Source organism: Ciconia boyciana, chromosome 8 (genome assembly GCF_034638445.1).
Source record: "Ciconia boyciana chromosome 8, ASM3463844v1, whole genome shotgun sequence".
NCBI lineage: Eukaryota > Metazoa > Chordata > Aves > Ciconiiformes > Ciconiidae > Ciconia > Ciconia boyciana.
Genome location: NC_132941.1, coordinates 45,451,059 through 45,473,628, shown reverse-complemented (window position 1 = coordinate 45,473,628; position 22,570 = coordinate 45,451,059). Strand labels below are relative to the sequence as shown.

Sequence of the window (22,570 nt, the reverse complement as noted above, 5' to 3'; positions counted from 1 at the left end):
CAGATAAGCAGGTTATCTTGGAATATACCCAAGCAATTGACATGTTCACTATGGCTCACTTCAAAGATGACTTTATTTGCTGAGGCAGGGTGGGGTTTTTGGTGTGCAGCTTGTAATCACAAGGAGGTAATCAGAAAAGGCCGAGTTCTTTCACCAACAGATCACACTTTGTGGAGTGCAGGCAGAATGGGAAGAACCAGCTATGGCAGCACATTATATATATACATAAGTACATATATATATATATGCACACACACACACACACACACACATACATATATATATATAAAGATATATATTTCTTCCTGATGGCAACCTTCCAGAGAGCTGTAGGCTTCTAGGGATTGCTGCCTTCAGAGTTGCTGTGGTTATCTAAACACCGTTGCAGAAGGCCACACTGTGACCTCACTGAATTGCATTAGATGGGAATGTCAATATATACAATTAACTAACTCTTGACCTTTAGTCCTGAGCTATTTTAGGCAAACAGTCTGGCTGTATAGGGTAACTCACTAGCACATAGCTCCAAGGCTTGTCACTGGAGGTGATATTCCTCTGTGCAAAGGGCATGAGAGTCCACAGAGGTTCGGCAAGTGATTCTGGGGTTAGAATGGTCGAATTCAGGCTGTCAAGGCTTGGGGTACCCATCACATAATGAGCATGGCAGAAACCTCCAATGACAAGGAGTGCTTTGAAACCTCCTGCTGCTGTCGCCATCATAAGTAGCCAGTTCAACTAAAGGTGCTGCTACTTGGGAGGCTGCTGCTGGGACATTAAGGATGGTGTGTGTGCCAGAAGAAGCTAGAGCGTGGTGAAGGCTTTGATTGCTTATTTTCCCAGCCTCTTCAGAGCTGAGCCTTGCGTGGGAGCAACGTCAGAGCTCCAAGCTAGCTGGATCCACCTCTCTGTTGCATTCACCCATCACATTGCCTCTTCTTTGCCCTAGTCTGGCCCAAGGCTGCCAGTGTTTCTTCTTTTCTGTGGCACCTCTCTGCCTGATAGCTGCTGTAACTGAGCCAGTAAACCCAGGTGAGCTGTGTGGACTGGTGTCAGCATGCGCCTCTGCTTCTAGGACTGGCAGAACTTACTTCTTGGGCTCTTGGCGGCAGCTTGCATTTTACTATGCTCTTCTCTTGTCAGTGAGTTGTGCCTCGCCATTAGAGGCCCATTGCTCTAACCGACTGATGTTCCTCTGGCAGCTGAAGCTACAGAAGTGACTGGCATTAAACAAGCTCAGTAAAAGAAGTGGTTAGTTTTACGTCACCTCACTATCCTAATCTGATTTGCAATGCAGCTGTGTAAATAGTTTCACAAGCTAAAAGCATGGGAGGAAAGGAGGACGGACTGAGAGACTGGAGACTCATTGAACCATGGCTTTTGGTGGTAGCCACAGCTTACATTAGCTTAAACCAAGGGTGGGGTGTAACTTCCTCCAGTGTTTTGTTCTGCTCTGTGGTGCCTTTCCAAGTGTATTAACTTCTGTTCATATTTTGGTTGCATTTGCATTATATATAAAGATGGAGCAAAGGACCTCCTGTACTGAAGCAGGAAGACAGGGAGAAAAGGAAACGTGCCTCAGATGTGGGGTTTTTGCAAGCTGTCCTGAACAATACTGGCATCTAGAAACAGAACAGTAAGCTTGAAATGCAAATGAAATTCCACAATTTCTTGTTTGTCCCAGCCTTTTGGTTTCCCAAGTCGCAAGACTTTGACACTTCTTGGTGCCAGGCAATTGGATCAAGAAACCAGTAACATGGTTTCGGAAAGGAGATTTTGGATCATTGAATCTAGTCATCTGCTATTAGACTGTGATGTCATATATACCCCTGTCCTTTTTTGGAAAGCTTCATTAGTCAAGCAAAGGAGTAGAGAGATTGGATTCATTCTAAGCAGGTTACCTTCTGTGATGTGGTCATAACATAAAACCTGAGACAGATTTATTAATTGATTTGTGACTTCAGTTCCAACAATATATGGCTCTGTTTCCGTGGCAGAATGCAACATGCTGCTTTACTGGTTCAATATTTTGTTTTTAGAAGATTGCTAAATATGTCTTTTTAAATAATTCATTATTTAAGTCTTATTAATTTTCATTTGCATAATTATAACAGCAGATTATAGTGTGTCAGGTCTTTCACTAACTTGTCAGTCTTTCTTTAAAAAAAGTAATTACTGCACAAACTCTTTTTAAAAGACAGGATTTGAAGTCAGAGATGTACCTGCTTTTAGGAGAAGTTAAGCATCAAACAGAGAGCAAATTTCCAAGTAATACCTGAATTCACCTCATTGTATGATCAGCATCCGAAATCATTAGCATGTGCAAATGGTGTAAAATGTAAAGAACCATAGTTTCCAGGATAAAGCCAATAATTGATCTTTAAGTCTTGAATTTGTTTTGTCAGTCATAACATAGTTCAGTTTGCTTTCTGGCCCAAGGTTATTCTCTGGGGTTTTTTTTCTATACATGTACCTAGCTGGGTAGGATGGGAAATAAGTTACAGTGTCTTGCTATGGATGGAGAGGTGTGTGTTTGAGTCTTGCCCTCGACTCTTGCAGACCCAGCTGTAAATGGATACCTGTTTTTTCAGGCTCGGTGCACCTGAGGCATCCAAATGTGAGGCCAAATACATTGCTCTCTGTAGTGGTGTTGGCTAGAGAAACAAAACCTTAACAGATGAGTCCTGTAACATGGAAGATGATGGTTGTATCTGTATTTATAAAGTAGCATGTGTATCCTAGTATCCCATCTTTTCTTGCAAAGAAAGAAGAGTATATTGTGTGACAAGGAACTTCGCTTTTGTTATGAGAGTGTAAAAGCTTGCAGTGGCCTTGTTTAAATATACTGTAGGGGCTTTTAATAAATTAAGTATAGACTTGAAGAGACCAGAGACAGATATAGTGTGCGTGTGTGTTGCACCATGACCAGAGATCACCAAAGCAGTGATGACTGAGCTAGCTCTGGTGTCTCAAGCTGAAGTACAGGGCTGGCCACAGCATGCTTCTGTGGCCACACACCTTTCATGGCCTGAGGTCTCTCCTAGTCTGGGTTTGTGCACTTGCCTGGCCCAGGTCTGTGCTGGCTGTGCTGGTTTTTGTTCAGCCCAGCATGGTGTTGACACTTCTGTTGTTCTGCTGATTGCATTGTTCCTTCCTGGGTTTCAGGCTTTGCTTTGCGGATCAAAAGAGCTGTAAACCTTTGTTTGAATTTTGAAATGCGAGCAGTGTTTTGCAGCAGTGGATGAGCAGCACAGCCTATCCAGCAGCTGTAGAACATGGGAGAACAAGGTTTAAAGATTCTCTATTACGAGGTTATCAAAGCAGGTCTACTCCTCACCAAAACCTCTAGAAGAGTCGAGAAGTTTCTGTTAGTGACCCACAGAATATAGTGGCAGAAAAGGCCTCTAATAATAGCCCATCGAGTCCCAACTCTGAGACAATGATTGTTCTTATCATATTGATTTTAGAGGCTTGTCTATTAAGTGATAAATATGCCAAGAGCTTAACTTTATTTTTTGGGGGTAGTTCAGCTGAATTCTGAATTCTTCAGTTACTCTATTTCTCACTGTGCTCTTGTTGGGTCTTATGAATGTGACTGCTGCCACACCTCCAAGTAGGTGGAAGATCCTGTCAGAGTAAGAGCAGGATGAAAGGCCTCACAGAGTACAAAGAGTACTTCAGGGAATGGTCTGGTTTGGCAGATGGTGCTCATGTGCATATGCTAGTATGGAAAATAAGTCCCCAAATAGCGTCTGAGTTACTGAATTACTGATGGTTCTGTCTTGTGAAAAGAAAACCCAAGCCTCAATCTCTTGTCATCATTATAAGTGGAAGGATTAGCTATTATGTTGGTAGCTAAATTCCAACTAGTCTATACACACACCTCCATCTAATTATTCTAATTACTGTAGCATTGCTCATTTCCTGAGCTATTGTTCTGTGCAATGTTTGACAGCTGGCAGGTTCCGCTCCAGAGATGGCTGCATTTGACCTTGGGGGAAAACATTCCTGTTCTGATGACTACTTTTCCAAGAATGAGGCTGTGTGACCTCCCTTTCTAGCATTTGACAATAAAGGCACTTTCTTGCAACTAGCCCTTGAATATCTGATGTAGAGTGACATCTGACTCCATATGCTGTGTTTAACCCTGAAGGTGATTGCTGTGCATACCAAACTCTTCTGACTTGTGACTTGCTTTTTTGTTTGTTTGTTTGTTTTAATTTCACTGCAGGCTGGAAGTCCAACCTCTATCTCTGCCCCTCATAGCTTCTCTCGGACTTCTGTTACACCATCCAACCAGGACATCTGCAGGTAAAGTGTGTTGTTTGCATGGCTACAGTGAGGCTCGTGCGAGGTTCAAATTAAGAGAAAACAAAACTGAAAAAGCACATGTATGGGGAAGTAAGCGATGTGGGGTTCCCATGTGAAGCATCCTATTTGTTTGACTCAACTGCTGTCTAACACTGCTTCGTTGAATCCCACTGACTGTTTGGCCCCAATATGTTTGCCATTCCCACACTAGCCGTAATTCTCATTTCTTCACTTTTAATTGTATGTGTTCTCTTATGTAATCGTTTTTTACTTTCTGTGCTTTTATTCCACTGTTCTGCATGCAGTTCCAGTGCAGTGTTTTCTGAGTGTTGTCATCACAGTCCAGTGCAGTCTGCTGTTGTCTTGAAAAATCCTCACTGCCAGAGCCCTGTGACACAAGGGGTCACTGTGACAGTAATCTGTCAGGACACGTTACATGCAGCAAAGAGAAACTCCCATGGGCAGGATCGGGGCCAGGCACTCAGGTCTGCTAAGAATGTAAAGCCCACTCGCACTCTGAAATTCTCCAAGTCCCTCAATGACGTGGACCAGAAGGCGCAGAGCACCAGTGAGTGCTTTGACTATGTGGAGCGAATACGCTCGGAAGGCAAATTGACCCTGACTCAAGAGCAGTGTTTAAGGATTAACAAATTTCATCTTAAAGAGAGGAAACCGCTGAATCTCAGGCCTCTTTCTTTTAGCAATTCTAAGCACTCCTACATCCCTTCCCTTTCCAACTACTCAAGTTCATCGGGAGGAGCAGAGAACCACAGCGCTGTACATATCCCCTTGCTGGAGGACAAAGTGGACCATGACACCTCAAGGAGCAAAAAACTGTTGCGTTACCTTTTTTCCTTCTCCCACACCTCCAGCACCAGCAGCCTGCATAAGTTCCACGAACTGGAGAGCTATTCCAGTCACTTCCAAGCTGAGAAATCCTCCAGCGTGCTGGTGGAAAGCACGGACTTCTGCTCTGATGATATGGGAGACGATGATGTCTTTGAGGACAGCACCTCAGTGAAATTGAAAACAAAAGAGCAGCGGGCGCCGCTCTGTTCAGTTGAGAAGGACAGTGACCTTGACTGCCCTTCCCCCCTCTCAGAAAAATTCCCCCCTCTCTCCCCTGTGTCCACATCGGGGGATACCTGCAGGTTGGTCTACCAGAGAACCACCTACCTTCGAGCCCTCCCATGTGCGGTGGTGACCGTTCTGCTTTCCCCTGCCTTTGTGCTGTTTCTGTCTTTTCTTTCACCCTGTCACCTTGCTTTAATATGTGCAATTTGAAGCATGCAGCCTTCTTTCTGCTGTCCTGCACCCCTCTGATGCACTTAACAAGGCTACTAAGCAAAAGAATTTCCTTTGGAGTCAAATAAATTCTCTTGCAATTTGTTTCGGTTTTGGGGTTCTGAGATGGTATTTTTCTCTTTATCAGTGCCCAAACTGGGAATATCTTGAGAGAATCAGCTACACATATTAAAGGCCAAGCTGAACATGTCTTAGCTTTTAATGAGCAATGTGTTGTCCCGACAGTCACTGCTGGTTTGGTCAGAGGGTGGGGAGTCAGGAGGAAAACAGGCTGTTTGAAAATTGCTTCTGAGATCAGGTCAATATAGCTTAAGTTTGGGTTTTTTTCATCTTTTCTTCACAGTTTGTATCCCACTGTACTCTTTTATTTGTAAAACGCTTTCTGGATGCTTTAGTCAAAAGCAAGATCTGAGCGCTGGGTGTTAGTGGTGGGCCTGTGTGATGTCCATAGTGTGAGGTCCTAAAAGGATGGGTGTGCTTGTTCCAGCTACAGAGGATTAATCGTGTGCACAGGTGGTGGGAACAGCCAGCTCTGGACTGTCTTCACAGTGACTTGGCTGCAGGTCTGCCCCATCCCAGCTCCAAAATGTGGCTGAGGAGGAGGAGTCACCTAGTACAGGAGCAAATGTCCCATCCCTCTACCTAGCATTTTACTATCCTAATTTTTCTCCACCCTGACAGCACTTTCTGAAGCTGGCTTTGTTACTACTTGCTAATATTATTTGATTTCCCCCCTCGTTACCAGCAAAATCTAGTTCCGTACTGGCTTGTTATCAACAAGACGCTGTTGTAATCCACCCACTCCTTCATTTCCACTTGCCAGCTATCAGCAAGGTCGCAAGAGGCAAGATGCTACACATCAGTAAGAGATTTCAGTAATAGACAGGGATGGCAGCATGCCAGGATGTACTTCACATATGCTTAGTAACTTATATTCATTCCCTGAGCTCCTTATCATCCTCCTTTCAATTCATGACCTCTTCCACATGGTTAGAAGGACTTAGTGCTGTTTGATGCAACCCAAGGGTTGTGTATAAATTGAAGCTGGAAATCAAATGCCAGCACCTGGTAGTAACACTATATCGTGTGTCCTTGCTGTCTGCACAGTTAGGCTGTGAGGGAAATGGGGAATTTTGCAGAGCTGATGCTTCCTTAGCAGCTCTTGCAAAGAAAGAATTGGAGAGCAAAACCATTAGTCCATTTAGAGTAGGTGTATTTTGGGGAGATTCAGTGCTGCAGCTTTGCAGTGTGGATCTGTCTCTTAGCAATTGGCACTAGAAATAATCACTTCTCTTGTAAAAAATCCAGGCTGTCTAAATTAACTCTTCATGATACTGGGGTGGGCTGTTTCACCACTGTTTGGGAATTTTGTTTTATCTTCTGTTTCAGACCATAATCCATGAGTAGCTGTACCTCTCTGTGCATATTTTGTCTTGGGAAGTGCTGTCTGATCTGTTTAAATGCTATTTTCAGTTAAGTGCTATTGTTCTAGATGAAGCGTTGTCATTTCTTACCCTGTTTTTTCTTTTGGATACTGCATTTCTGTCAGACTCTGTGTGTCCGCCTCATCTGTTAGAAAGCAGCTGTCTAGTTAGCAGTGTCTGTGCTCAATTATTTTGTGCCTGTGTATGTGCTTGCGCAGCAATGGAGTTCTTTAGTTTTAGCTCCTTTATGGAACACATTCCTTTGATATGTATGTCTCAGGATCCTCAATGGGCGACCGTGTATGATCACAGATATTACATGCCTCTTTCACATCCTTTCTGCTTCCTCTTCTCCTAATGAGCAGCTTTGCTTCTGATTCAGGATATGTCACTGTGAAGGAGATGATGAGAGCCCTTTGATTACCCCCTGTCACTGTACGGGAAGTCTTCATTTTGTGCACCAAGCCTGCCTGCAGCAATGGATCAAGAGCTCAGATACGCGATGCTGTGAACTGTGCAAGTATGAGTTCATCATGGAGACAAAACTGAAGCCTTTGCGAAAGGTAGGCACAAGATCTGCTTCCCCAAGGAAATGCTTTGTTAAACCCAGGTCTACTCTGAAAAGAGGCTGTCCTTGCCCATGAGCCCGCTGCACCCCCCACGTATTTATCATGTTTCTGTGGTTCCTTAGTAAGTCTGGTCAGTTTTGTATAGGTGCAAAAGGATTTAAATTAACACTCAGCCTGGCAAATTCAACATCAGTGGAATTCAGCTCTGAGAGTTAGCTGTTGTAGCCCAGCAGCTCTCATGTATGTAAATGTACATACATACACACACACACATACATATGTGCATGCAGCAACCTGATTTTTTTCTTTATAGTTACATTTTAGAGCTGATGCACAAAGGTATGTGCTCTGCAGTTACCCACATTTTCTTTAAATATGGAGTTCTGCATTACTGTTATCTGCTTTAGTTTGCTGCTCTGAGATCCACATGGCTTTTAAGTTCTCTTGAAAATATGAGAATTTCAGGTTAAACTTACTTTAAATCACACTTTCTGAGTGTAATTTGGTTAAAATTTGTAGCTTTTTTTCTTTTTAAAGGATCAAACAGATTTTAGTGAAAATATTACAGTGTAAGTAGAAGAAGGCTCACCAATAAATGAGTTTTCATTTTTACCTTTTCTTAGACTGTGAATGACTAGGTTTTAGTACTTCAGGTTGCTAGAACCTGTATTTTTGTTTTATAGAAAAGTAGCTTTCATAAATCTGGTGACTTAAATATAGGTACTTAAATGCTATTTGTATTGCAAGGCCAGTTTTGCACTTGTATCCTTTTTGTTCTCCCACATAGAATTACAGAATTGTAGAATAGTTTGGGTTGGAAGGGACCTTTAAAGGTCATCTAGTCCAACCCCCTCTGCAATGAGCAGGGACACCTTCAACTAGACCAGGTTGCTCAGAGCTCCGTCCAGCCTGACCTTGAATGTTTCCAGGGATGGGGCATCTACCTCCTCTCTGGGCAACCTGTTCCAGTGTTTCACCACATTCATTGTAAAAAACGTCTTCCTTATATCTAGTCTAAATCTACTCTCTTTTAGTTTAAAACCATTACCCTTTGTCCTATCATTACAGGCCCCACTAAAAAGTTTGTCCCCATCTTTCTTATAAGCCCCTTTAAATACTGAAATGCTGCAATAAGGTCTCCCCAGAGCCTTCTCTTCTCCAGGCTGAACAACCCCCTCTCTCTCAGCCTTTCTTCATAGGGGAGGTGTTCCATCCCTCTGGTAATTTTTGTGGCCGCCCTCTGGACCCGCTCCAACAGGTCCATGTCTTTCTTGTGCTGAGGACTCCAGAGCTGGATGCAGTACTGCAGGTGGGGTCTCACCAGAGCGGAGTAGAGGGGCAGAATCACCTCCCTCGACCTGCTGGCCATGCTTCTTTTGATGCAGCCCAGGATACGGTTGGCTTTCTGGACTGCAAGCAGACATTGCTGGCTCATGTCCAGCTTTTCATCCACCAGTACCCCAAAGTCCTTCTCCACAGGGCTGTTCTCAATCCCTTCACCCCCCGGCATGTATTGATACTGGGGGTTGCCCCGACCCAGGTGCAGGACCCTGGATTTGGCCTTGTTGAACCTCATGAGGTTCACATGGGCCCACTTCTCGAGCTTGTCCAGGTCCCTCTGGATGGCATCCTGTCCCTCAGGCGTGTCAACCACACCACTCAGCTTGGTGTTACCTGCAAACTTGCTGAGGGTGCACTTGATCCAACTGTCTGTGTCATCGATGAAAGTACTAAACAGTACTGGTCCCAATATGGACCCCTGAGGGACACCACTCGTCACTGATCTCCATCTCAACATTGAGCCATTGACTGCTACCATCTGGATGCAACCATCCAACCAATTCCTCATCCACCGAACAGTCCACCCATCAAATCCACATCTCTCCAATTCAGAGTGAAAGATGTTGTGGGGCACCGTGTCAAAGGCCTTAATGGAAGTCCAGATAGATGACATCTGAAGCTCCTCCCTTGTCCACTGATGTAGTCACTCCATCATAGAAGGCCACTAGGTTGATCAGGCAGGACTTGCCCTTGGTGAAGCCATGCTTGCTGTCTCGAATCACATCCCTGTCCTTCATGTGCCTTAGCATAGCTTCTAGGAGGATCTGTTCCATGATCTTCCCAGGCACAGAGGCGAGGCTGACAGGTCAGTAGTTCCCAGGGTCCTCCTTTGTACCCTTTTTAAAAATGGGTGCAATGTTTCCCATTTTCCAGTCACCAGGGACTTCACCTGACTGCCATGACTTTTCAAATGTCATGGAGAGTGTTGGCAATTACATCAGCCAATTCCCTCAGGATTCTGGGATGCGTCTTATCAGGTCCCATAGACTTATGTATGTTCAAGTTCCTCAGGTGGTCACGAACCTGATCTTCCATTACAGTGGGAGGGCCTTTGCTCCCCCAGTCCCTGTCTTGCAGTCCATCCACTTGAGGTGTGGGAAGAGAGGTTGCCAGTGAAGACTGAGGCAAAGAAGTTCTCGAGTACCTCAGCCTTCTCCTCGTCCGTTGTTACCAGTTTGCTAGTCTTGCTCATTGGGGGTTTATGCTTTCTTTGACCTTCCTTTTCTGTCTGACATACCTGTAGAAGCCCTTATTAGTCTTTGCATCCCTTGCCAAGTTCAGCTCCAGCTGTGCCTTGGCCTTCCTGACCCCATCCCTACACAACCAGGCAGTGTCTCTATACTCTTCCCAGGTTACGTGTCCCTGCTTCCACTGTCTGTGCATTTCCTTCTTGCCCTTTAGTTTGACCAGCAGGTCTTGACTCATCTGTGTGGGTCTCTTGCCTTCCTTTCCTGTTTTCTTACACCTGGGTATCGAGAGCTCTTGCGCTCTATGGAAGGCATCCTTAAAGATCTGCCAGCTCTGTTCTGCTCTCTTGTCCCTGAGGCAGTTTCCCAGGGGATCCTATTGAAGAGCTGGAAGTTTGCTTTCCTAAAATTCAGGGTCCTGACTTTACTCTTCGCCTGACCCATACCCCTCAGGACTGTGAATTCCACCAGTGCATGATCACTGCAGCCTACGCTGCCTCGAGTCTTGACGTCACCTGTTAGCTCACTTGCGTTGGTGACCAGCAGGTCCAGTATCGCATCCCCTCTGGTAGAGCTGTGGCTCTGCCTGGCTTAAGAAGTTATCCTCAATGCATTCCAGGAGTCTCCTGGATTGCCTATAGCTTGCCGTGCTACTTTTCCAGCAGATGTCGGGGTGGTTGAAGTCCCCCAGCAGGACATCCTCCAGGCTTTCAATTTCAATTGGTCCTTACCATCAGGATTTTGAGATGGAAGTCACTGGTATTCTTAGCACAGACAAATCTTGCCACGTCTGCCAAAGTGGAAGAGGTTAATAACAGTAACCTCAGTCTAGAACTAGAATAAATGAGAAACATAAAATTCAATTATGATGAGCCTAAATCATGTAGGGTGGGAAGTCTGGACTGCAGCCATCCAAAAGTCATTGTGAGAACTTGTCCAATTCCTAAAAGTGACTCCTAGCAGAAAGTAGAGCATATTTCAAACACCTCTTATATTTTTACGGAGATGTACAGTCTGCAAAGTGTATAGCTTAGCATGTCCGGTTGATAGGACGACATCTGCTTATGACTGCGGTGAATCATTGCTTTCTAAGAACTGCAGATTTTTCCTTGGTAGCCCCTTGGCACAGAGTGTAGTACCTCTGAGCTGCAATATTGTCCGTCATAGGCTCTGTTATCTGCATAGACAACACTTTGCACAGCCCAGCCATAGGACATTAAAGAAATTACTCTAGAGAATCACAGGTGAAAAGAGTTGCTATAGTTGGCAATTGGCTGCTGTTTTTTCTGTGCTGTCTCTGCCTGGAGTGCGTGGGAAACATTTTCTGACTGTGCCCTGTGAGAAAAAGCTGTTGGGCACCTTCAGAAATGAGTCACTCAGCATCATTAGTTGTATCTGAACAGGTCATCTGTGGGAAAGAGACCAGATGCCAGAAGGTAGGGACAGAGCCATAAACAGAAGAAGGAATTTACCTCTCAAATATATCTAAAGAGTCTTTTTAGAGCTTCAGCTGCAGCCAGAAGATAAGCTGCCTCTGTATCTTCAACTCAGCCTTTATGATATCCTGTCAGTCAGGAGAAAACAGTCTGGAACTGGTGATTATGGACAGGATGGGACAAATAATAGGGCTTGTGCTTGTCTGTAGGGTAGAAATGGAATTAAACTTCCTCAGCATCTTAAGGTTGTATTGCAGCATTGGGCTGTTCAAACAGTAAGTTACTAAGGGGAGAGGACAAGAAACAAAATGTGTCACGGTTCAAGTGAAGATGAGGGAAGAGAAGAGAGGGATGCTTTATTTTAAAATTCCAATGGAAAAAAGAAGACATTAAATCTGAATTTTCTGCTGAATTTTTTGTTCTAAGAACACTTCAAAAACCCAGAACTGCTGACCATTTTAACTGGGAAGTGCCGCGTGCTGTGTCATCGGAATAATGCAGCAGCGGCCTACAGATTCTAGTTTCCTCCCTGGGCTAGCGCATAGTTTGCAGAATATCTTCTCTTTTGCTGTGCAGTCATATCTCTTGAAGAGATGAGGTGGTGTGGGTTGGTTTGGTGGCTGTGGAGCCAGCAGTTCACAGGAGGTATTGTCCAGCGGAGGAGCTCAAGCTGTGGAACAGAAAAGAGAAATATAAATTAGTCAAAACACAAGTCCTCACGGCTTTCTAAAAGCATTCACAAATAGATTTCACATGCTTACTTTTTGACAAATTAATTAATTTATACTTTCTATCAAAAGTAAACACCTTTGTTTAGATGCACAAGCAATTTTCTGTTTAAAATACAACATCCAAAGGGAACGTTTTGTCCAATCTTTTTCTGAGAAGATTGAAAGAATATAGCTTTCCAGCATGACGTGAGTCTAGCATGTCATTGCTGGAACTCTTCAATTCTTGTGCCATGATGGGATTTAGATGCCCATAGAACTGGAGATGTGGCTTGGACTGGCCAAAGAGATTGTTGGCAAGACAGAGAGGATCACAAAGTCTCCGTTTCAGGGTTCAACCATTCTTGTATTTGTAGCAGTGGAAACAATGATTCAACATAATGGGCGATCTCAATCATACCAGTCAGGTCATCCTGACTTTCTTCCACATTATTCCTCCTTTTCAAAGTCCTCTTTTTCTACAGTTTATTCTAGGAGACATTAAATGCACTTCTCTAGAAACACATAGGTATGTATGAGAAGCTTATGTGCCCCAGCATATATTTTGTGAAAGTGTGAGAAAAGTCCATCTTAACTCTCTGTTCCAAGCAGATATGCTGAGGGATGTGTATCCCACATGCAAAAACTTTCATCACATACATAGGGGAAATTGCCAAAAAATAATTTAAAAAAAGCTTGTGGGTGTCTCAGGTTAAAAAAAATAAAAGCTGTTTTTGAACAATTCCTTGCATATTAGAACCATCTATAATAATTGTCTAGTTTCTTTGCATCTTTCCTAAATGACAGCAACCTGACTTTGTGGTTTCTATTTGGGCTGTATAAACATTATTGATAGATGCAGGTCTGGGGATTTAATTTGCTGCGTCCGCTCACTTACAAAAGCTGTCATCCCAGTTCTACTGTATATTCTTAGGGCACATGTATTTAAGTGCACTTGAAACACTGAAAATAAAATACAGGTGTCGCTGCTGTAAGTGGTGTTAAATATACGTAAAGATTGCATGAAACCCCCAGAGGCAGGAGGTGAGAGCTAAACAGCCTTGAGCTGAGAGCTAAACAGCCTTGACTGTGCACCGAGGGACTCTAACAGAGCTCAGCGTGAGATGTCTTACACACACTGGTCAATTGGATCATGTAACACTTTTATTGCAGTGTTTTATTGAATGCCTGCCTGAGCAAGGGTACCCTTTGCCACTCATGATGCTCAGCAGTGACTGTGGGTGCCCACTGTTGAGTGGGGAACACATGAGGGAGCAGCCTTGCTTGCGCTGCACAAGGCTTTGCGCTCGGGTCCCTCTGTGCTGGAGTTGACCCTGCATGGGTAAGCAGGGTGTGATGACATTGTGCCGAGGCTCTGGATCGGAGCTGAGCACTGGAGGTCCCCTCTGGCACCAGGATGGCTCCCGTCACAGCAGGGGAGCTGCCAGCTGTCGCACGTGTGCAGTGGTCAGAGCAATGATGCCGTCTGACTTTTAAAATCTGCGTTAGAAGGAAACTGGTCTTCTGCCTGGTTTTTGTTCTTATCTTTTTATACTCTCTTTTTGTATAAAAGATCTTTTATATAAAAGATCTTCTCTTTTTATACTCTCTAGTAACTACAATAAACACCTAATCTCTTGCTCTGCCTCTGGGTTTCTTGCCAGTGGGAGAAGCTGCAGATGACGGCCAGTGAGAGGAGGAAGATCATGTGCTCTGTAACATTCCATATCATCGCCATCACCTGCGTTGTGTGGTCTCTCTATGTCCTGATAGACAGGACCGCTGAAGAGATTAAACAGGGACAGACTACTGGTATGTTACTTGCTTACCTTCCCGCTTATTCTCTTGGAATAATTATTTATCCTGAATGCAGAGAGGATGTGGAGCATGAGTGTGCAGGTAATGTTTATACTTAGGCTAGTCAGCTTTAGCTGAGGTTGGGTTGGTTTAAAAGCACGGTTCTAAAATGATTTAGTTAAATCGGTGTAAATTCATCTGTGGGTGCTTTTTAAGTCTATTTCAAGTCAATTTAGTTTGCACTTGTGAAATGCACAGATATGAGAGCTAATCCACTGTAGCCAGACACAAAATTGCACTGCTTTAGCTAATTTAGTTTTGAATTGGAACACTTACTGAGCCGATAAGGACGTAAGCATTTGTTTGCTGCTATGGCTACCTTTTAACTGGGCAAAACCAGAACAGTTTTTAAAGGGAGAAGAAGTAAGAGGAACCTAAATCCAAATCTTTGAAGTAAATCAACAGGGTTTTCTTTCTATTCAGTCATCCGTGAGGTGGGTTAGCACAAGTTTCCTGTGAGAGCCATGTTAGACTAGAGAAATTTTTATGAGTGGTTGTGCCTGAAGAATAAGAAATTCAGGCTGATTCTTCTAGGACTCCAGTTCACACAACTAACATGAGGTGCACTGCAGTTCATGTAGTGGCTGCCACCCCACTGCAGGGATGTCTTAACATCTTGAATAGTAGGTTTTCTTTAGTATGCCAGCTGTAAACTTACCAAACTGAAATCAGTTTACCTGGGTATGCTGGGCTGCAAATTTGCAGCTGTCACAGAACTGTTTCTCAGGCAGCCAAGCTCTCCTTGAAGGTGGGGATAGAAGGGACAGGGTATCTACCAAGGCTGGGAGCCGTTAGAAGGCAAGCTGTCCTTGCTCACAGAGCATTGCATGCCAGCTAGACATGCAGGTGGAAAATGCTTTGCTGGTGATTGAAGAGTGTCATTTGGGGAGGCAGCTGATCATCAATAAACCTGCAAATACACAGAGCTGTTACAGTCTCTTCAGAGCAGAATCACACTTCAAACTGAATAGTTTTGCTGTCATTTCTCATTTGGGCTGTAGTTTGATTGTTCATTACTTCAGTCAGGAAGCTGCTTTGAATTAAATCTTTTTGTTTCTGTTCCATCCAACCCTATCTCTTCCATGTACGGTGAAAATTGTTGGCCTTTCAGTGTAAGGTTTCCATATGATAATGAAAAGCATATGCCTTCAAAGATTTATCGCCTCCGCGTTATTTTAGCCAATGAGTATATTCGATGAACATGAACAGGAGGAATAGTGTGAATATTTAGTACATGTTATAGTGCCTTCTTTGCTCCCTTCATTTGGATTCTAAATCTGGGGAGTGCTGTAATGAGCTGGGGGGTGTGGGGAGTGTGTGTGGGTACACATTCATGCCTGCACAGGGGCAAGCATATACTATCGCTGCCTACAGATGGCATCAGATAGCTCACCTGTGAATCAGAGGGTCAGGTGTTAATCACGGGTGGGATTTCATCAGTAGTCACACTGCAGTGCCCTTTGTATTTTGGGACTAAAATATTTTCATTCCTCGTACGCTACCATGCATTTCCAAAAGAACACTGGCCTGTATGTTGGTAAAAACTTTGAAGACTCGGAAGGCCGTGATTTTATTCTCTGACAAACCTGATAGTGGATGATTCAGCATGGTTTCCTATCCATCTTGTGATGCCGCTTATCTTTAAAGAGGAGAGAGGCTGGGTGGGTACAGGACCTATATAAGCAGAAGATGTATAAAATGAATAGTCTCTCATTTAAAAGTAGTTGATAGAGATGTAACAAGATCCAAAGTCTAAAAGTTCAAGCTAGACAAATTCAGGAAAAGTAATGGTGGTCATTTTTAATGATGGAGGGTAAGCTTGCCAGAATGCTTCAGCATCTCCAACACTTGCAGTTTTGCATCAGAAGAGACACTCTAGTTCAACTACAGGTTACTGGATCTGATGCAGATAAAATTGTCTGGTCTGCATAACGAACATGTCAAGCTAGATGGTAACAATCGTTCCCTTTTGAGTTTAAAGACTATGACTCTATGTACTGTGTGATCACAGAGTGGAACAGACTTCTTGAGTCACTGAGTTGAGTCTCCTGCTATGAAGAGGAAACCATGCTATAGAATCCCTTTCATAATCTCATCCAATTTTTGTTTAAAAACAGGTGTAAAAGGACCTAAACATATTACTGGCTGTTGCCTTGACTCTGTAATTGTGCTGCACAAGGGCTCAGACACAGAGAATCAATTGGTTTCTTTTTCCTCTGGTGGGTGAGAATAAATGTGATATGTGAAGTAGAAGTCTGCATGTGTTTGACTTGAAGGGGGAAAAAAAGGGCCAAACAAGAAAAATGGCAAAATAAGAATAGTTTGCATGGCCCAAACTCTGTGACAGTTTCCTTACAGGATGTTTTTGAGAGATCCAGTGTAGTCCAGCCAATATTAACCAGGTCCTTTTTCTTCTTTATTTTGTTTTCTTTCTTCCAGGGATTCTAGAGTGGCCATTTTGGACTAAGCTGGTAGTTGTGGCTATTGGTTTCACTGGAGGACTTCTGTTCATGTATGTACAATGCAAAGTGTACATACAGCTGTGGAAGAGACTTAAAGCTTATAACCGAGTAATATATGTACAAAACTGTCCGGAAACTAGCAAAAAGAATATTTTTGAAAAACCTGCACTAATGGAGCCAAACTTCGAAAGTAAAGAAATGCTTGGGGTTCACCATTCAGACACAAACTCTTCACATTACACAGAGCCAGAAGACTGTGCTGCAGAAATCCTTCACGTCTGATTGCTGGGTGGGAGGGGTGTTTCTGTATGTCCTTGAAGATTTAAAATATCATTGTTTACTGCAAACTGCTCTACCTTTTTAAAATCGGCTAACAGCTGAGGGCTGGTGGATGAATTTTTTTACATTTGTTTTTTGTTGGAATTTTTTTAAATCCCTTTGGCATATCTGTCAATGTCATCATGGTTGCATACCTCTCAACGTTTTGTCTCTCGTACCGGCTGATCAAAGAGCCACAGGATACCGGGTAGAATGAGCCTTGGGTTTGGTATCAAGCAAGCCACTAGTGAACTGTCATCAGCTTCATGGAGTCTGTTACTTTATAAGATGATTCTAAATGATTCTGGAATATGTGTAGAGTGGGGTTTGTTTGTTTGTTTGTTTGTTCTTTAAGCGTGATGAAGGAGGTTGTCCCAGACATTGAGGGAAATGAGAGAGCTAGAGTCTAATCTACCGCTAACACTGCCACTAACATTTTTGTCTTAGGCAGCAGGTGTAAAATTTTGCTTGTGGTGAGACTTACAAAGCATATAGCACTTTTAAAAATCTTTATTTTGTAATATGTATGTCAAATGAGAATGAAACTTGAAAGAATGTGTCCTTTTCAAAACATTTCTTCATTCTTTACCCCATCTATTCTTCTGGAACGTAAACCTCTTGCCTTATAAAAAAAAAAAATTAAAAAAAAATCCAACCTGTGATTTCCAACACATGCCCACATTATCTTACTAAACATAACACTAAAAAACTCTGCCTCTTTGGGTTTCCTTTGAGGAGCAGTTTTTTTCAAAGGATATTGCACTTGTGACTTGTGTATGGGGAGTAGTGGATGTGTACAGTGTTCGTTTTCAATGCGTAATGGTTTCAGTGCTCTCTTTTGGGGATTGGTTTTGCTTTTTTTTTTCAACAGGTCAGACCATCAACACACCTGCACATATATACCTGATGTAACTTTCATTCCAAGCCATTGGCAAAGGGTTTGTTGCTATATTGGTAAAAATGTGAGCTGTTATGGAAAAAAAGATACTTAGTCAATACAGCTGAAATTGGTTTTCCTTCTTTAGTGCTGTGTCATGTGTGAATTGCCCAATAATTTGACGTTGTCAGAGGAGATGCTGAGATCAAAGTCTAGGAAGTAAATATTGCATTAAGTGGATGAGTTTAAAAATACCTGCCTGTTTTTTAGTCCTGATGTGATGCATTACTTGGTCAGAGAATAGTTTTGTCTGTGCTTTTGAATTTTGGACTGGCTTTTTAATCAGACAGCTTTAATGAAAAGAGAGGGACAGCTTTAAAATCTGTTTGCAGGGCTTTAGACAGAGTTGCACAAAGTCTAGGGTGTCTGCTGTTAATTCACTTGATCAATCTGCTTCACTGAACCACTGTCCAGCTTCAGGCCCTCATTTAACCAAAGTCTCAGCGTGACTGGAGCAGAAATGAAGCCCCGCGAAAAGTCAGCACACAAGGCCTCTGCATTGGAAAGCTGACTTTCCCTACCTGAGCCCTATCTAAATCTCTGTAAAGTCAATGATAGTCTTCTGGTTGGTCTTAGTAGGAGTTGCCTGGACTTCTCAGTTAGGTAAAAGCTTCTGTTTACTTGTTGAGATACTGAACTAAATCCCCAGCTCTGGTTCAGGTTTTACTTAGTCTTTTTCAAGTACCACTTTCATTGGGCAAGTTCTTTTCATAATAAAAGCAGTTGCTTTAAGACCTCCCAAAGAATAACAGTAAGAGATTAGTGATTTTTTTTTCCTTTAAATGTAATATTAATTTAGAAATAAATTAATTAAGAAATATTAATTTAGAAATAAATTAATATTTTAAAAGAAGGCAGAGAAGGGACTATGGTAAGAGAACACACACCAGTGGTTTCTAAGAGCTGTTAGAGGAAAAGCGTGTGTGTGCGTGCGTGGCTCTGCGTGATCTCATGCTTGAAGCTTACTGGCTGTGATCTTCATGAACAACACGGTACCTTGTTCTTGAGATGTTTTAAAATACCCAGACCTCTAGGCAGTCCTAGCAAAGCTGCACTGGCATGGGTTTGTGTACTGTGCTAGGTGTCAGGATGTCCCATGCTTACGTGATACAGGCAGACAAATCCTGCATAGCCTGCTAGTATTGGGGCAGCAGTCTTCATGACCATACACATGTAGAGTTTGTTGCCTATGCCTGCCATATTTTAAAGTGCAATTACTCGGGCCCTTTCCTGAACTCTGCTGTGGGTGATCCTCTTCTATTACAAGAATCCAGATAATACACTGTCTTGTTTTGTTTTCTATTTTGTTCTGTGAAAAGTTTTACTAGATAAACTCAGGTGGGTTAAATGTCAGGTCTTGCACACCTTCATCATGTTCTTCTGAAATGCCCAAGTGCACAAGGCTTACATGTCTGCGAGATGCTCGCATTACAGCTGCAAGATGCACAGAATCAGCTGCCAACTGATGCTGTGTGCGTTCTCATTCGATCTGTGGCCAGTAGGTGAAATGAAAATGGACAAGTTCTGGTATGAAACCTGCTTGTTGTCCAGTTCATACCTGAGAGGCACTGGTGTCTGACTGATGTTCTGACAAGTGCTGATATGGCATACTGTAACATGCTGGTCCTGTTTCAATCACTGTCATACGTGATTCTTGGTGAAACATTGTGAAATCTCATTTGGTGTTTTGGAAGCTCCATGTGGCACATGCCAGGTAGTGTTCAGTGTATTCAGGATACTGAAGGTCTTTGCTGTGCCCCTGTGTATCTTAACTTGGGAAGAAAAATCATCTCCAACAACATCATCTGGGGAAAAATATTTGCGGGTGAAACTGTTTTAGCCAGTGTTGCTGCTAATTATTCCCTCTCCCAGCAGGTCTTTTCTGAAAGAACATTAAGGCCTAATATTTAAACTCTTTATACTGCTTAGGAATGCTCATACCAGGAAGGGCTGCAGAAGAGATCCATCTGTCAGGGGTTTTCATTTATGCTGGTCACACTTCTCATGCTGATTCTTGCTTGGTGTTAACACTGGGCTTCTGGAGCTGCAGTTCTCTCCTTCTGCATGGTGCCATCAAATGGTGTGAGAAGGCTGAATGGTGCTTTTTCCTTCTTTCTCCTCAAGGAGATACTGTTGACTTGTTTTCAGCTTCCAGCTGCGAGGCACTGATGCTAGCTCAGGTGAGCTGTGTCCTTCCTGCCCAGATGTCAGTAAGGGGAACAACCACCCCCTGTCAGGTCAGGCTGTCCAACACTTCCTTCTGGCAGCTTTTGAAATGACTGAAATAGAAGCCTGACTTTTTTTGGTCCTTGTTCCTTGGCCAAAGTTAGTTCAGGTTCCCTGGGACTTTTCTGAGACTAGAATTTAAGTAGGAGGGAATACAGGCCTAATACCATCTACCACGATCCTTTTCCTAGACTGCCAGAGCCTTTGCTGATATGTTGCATGTCCTAGACATATGACCAGACTCCCGTTCTATTGACTTAAATCCTGTCAAAAAAAGCACCGGCTGTGCCAAGGAAATTTCCCCGCCGTGTCATATTTTGTATCTATGCCAGGTGATGAACATGCATTATGTTAGAAATACAGGTGTGTGCTGCAGAAGGTTGATCCCATTTAAGAGATCATGAGACGTTAAATTCCTATGAATTCTCAGGACTTTCTTCAACTGTTACACTGTATTTTGGGAGCGGGGATGGTGTTTAAAATGTTGCCCTTTGTTCTGAAGAGATGGCCAGACCTGGGGACAGCTTCCTCTGGTTGAATGTCACTGAGATTGGCTTTGCTTCAGCAGGAGGGATTCACTAAGCCTCCAAGGGGTTAGAGAAGTGCTGGGCCTCTGTGCTGTACCTGGGAAATCCTGGGAAGCAATAGGAACTCCCTGTCCAAGCCCACTTCTGCCCATCCCCTGTACTGATCAGAGCATCAATCCCACTTGTGGCAGCGCTGTAAGGAAGGGGTCTGCTTGGCGTGCCGCTCTTCAGAAATCTTGCATGGATGTGATGCATGGATATGGTCACGCATGGGAGCTGGTCACTTCTGCCCTGTGTTGGGCTGGGTAAGTATCTGTTATGAAGTGGGACCCGGGTCCAAATTTCTCCTAAAGCTGAAGTGTGTTAAGATACAGATGTCTGGTGTAGTCTGCTGTGGAGATTGTGGCCAGCAGTGAAAGGTAGATCGGTGACCCTGGGTTGGGTCCCTCTCAAATGTGGGTGAAACAGGGCAAATACAAAAGCAAGGATATTGCTGGCTGGATTTTCACAGCGTTATATTAGATATGCAAAGACTTCTAAGTGGGACCTTTTATTTTGTGATTATTTTTTAGTTTTGAGATATTGCAGTGTCTATATATTCCAATGAAGTACTGAAAGCACTTGTCTTTGTATAGAAGATAACTGTTTAAAAATTGCAGCTGATCTTGTATTTAGGTAAAGCATTTGTAGATAGGTAATTGTATAACGTTAAACAACTTTACACTGGCATGTGTTGTATAGTTTATACAAGACACTTCACACTTCTGCAGAATTTTTTAGTTAGTAAATTTCTAGTAACTTAAATGTATAGTTTTGTATCCTTTCATGTATGTTTGTTTTCTCAGTATTACCACTTGCAGAATTATTTTTAGTTTCTTAAACTGTAATTGGTTATGTGTGTGTGATACACAGGGTTATTGACTGCAGCAATAAAGTGTTTCTATAAAAAAAAACAGAACAAAACAAAACCATTATAGTATCCATTTTGTTTGAAAAAGCATTAGAAGCCCATGCGAGAGAAAAATTGAGCTCTCCAGTAGTAAGATAATGATCAAAGTGAGTTAAACATGGAACTTGATGGCTCTTCAGTGTAGCAGGCCAACGCAGAGTAGCGTCCCATGACAATTTGATGTTAAAATGATTCATAATGATAAAGGGATAGTTAACCATCAGAATAAGTGGGTGACTCCTTCGATGCAGTGAGAATATACGACTGTGCAGGTGCTTTGTGCTCAGATGCAGGAATCACGGGGAGAATTTTCTGGCTTGTGCCATGCAGGAGGTGGGGAGAGAGGATTCCTGTGGGCCTTAAAACCTGGAGCTTCTGGAATCGACACTGAGTGTTGTTACGCATGCTTCATGTCTGAAGTCAGTGTTCTCACATGCATCGGTTTCTATGCAGAGGTGCAGAGCAGAAGATGCTCATTACTATCATTCTCCTCTAAGAAGAAAAATAACTTTGTGTAAGCATGGAGTGGTGGATGGCTGCATTTATCCTTCATTGCTGATGGCATGAGCACAACTGCAGTGCTGCGTGTGTTTTCCTGCCAGGACCGAGCCTCAGAACGGGAAGTCTTCAGCAGTTTCTCTTGAATAGGTTTATAGCACCAGTAGGTCAAGGAAAACAGCTATCTGTGCTGCTGTGAGAAAGCTTGTAACAAAAGCATAAATGCCAAAGAGCAAATAAGATCTGGAAAGTTGTGGATGTAACAGACGCAAGGGGGCTCAAAGAAAATATTTTTATTTTTATTTCTTTTTACGGAGTGATTAGTTTTAAATTTTCTTTTAGGTAAGAAAGGGGAGGAAATCTTAATACTGCAACCCTAGAGAGGTGCCTCCCATGCAAAACAAAAGGTTCTGTCCTATATTCCCTTAGTGAAGCAAGTCTGGTTGTAGTAAATGAAGCCACTTACATAAAGTTTGCAAACCCACCAACAAGACCTCTCTAGAAGAATACCCTGCTGGA

General features: G+C 43.0%; 1 protein-coding gene across 5 annotated transcripts in view; it reads left to right on the top strand.

The window, feature by feature from the left end:
• Positions 1 to 21,552, top strand: part of MARCHF8 (membrane associated ring-CH-type finger 8) — a 100,786-nt gene extending 79,234 nt beyond the window's left edge. For 4 of the 5 annotated variants that reach the window (XM_072870793.1, XM_072870794.1, XM_072870795.1 and 1 more), the window contains 4 exons: positions 4,229 to 4,308; positions 7,420 to 7,600; positions 13,942 to 14,089; positions 16,574 to 21,552. In XM_072870793.1, coding sequence (XP_072726894.1) covers positions 4,229 to 4,308; positions 7,420 to 7,600; positions 13,942 to 14,089; positions 16,574 to 16,878 — 714 coding nt within the window. In that variant the 3' untranslated portion in view covers positions 16,879 to 21,552. Of the gene's footprint in view, positions 1 to 4,228; positions 4,309 to 4,613; positions 5,460 to 7,419; positions 7,601 to 13,941; positions 14,090 to 16,573 lie in introns of all 5 variants that reach the window. The other variant, XM_072870797.1, reaches the window with a different exon arrangement.
• Positions 21,553 to 22,570: the final 1,018 nt, after the last annotated feature.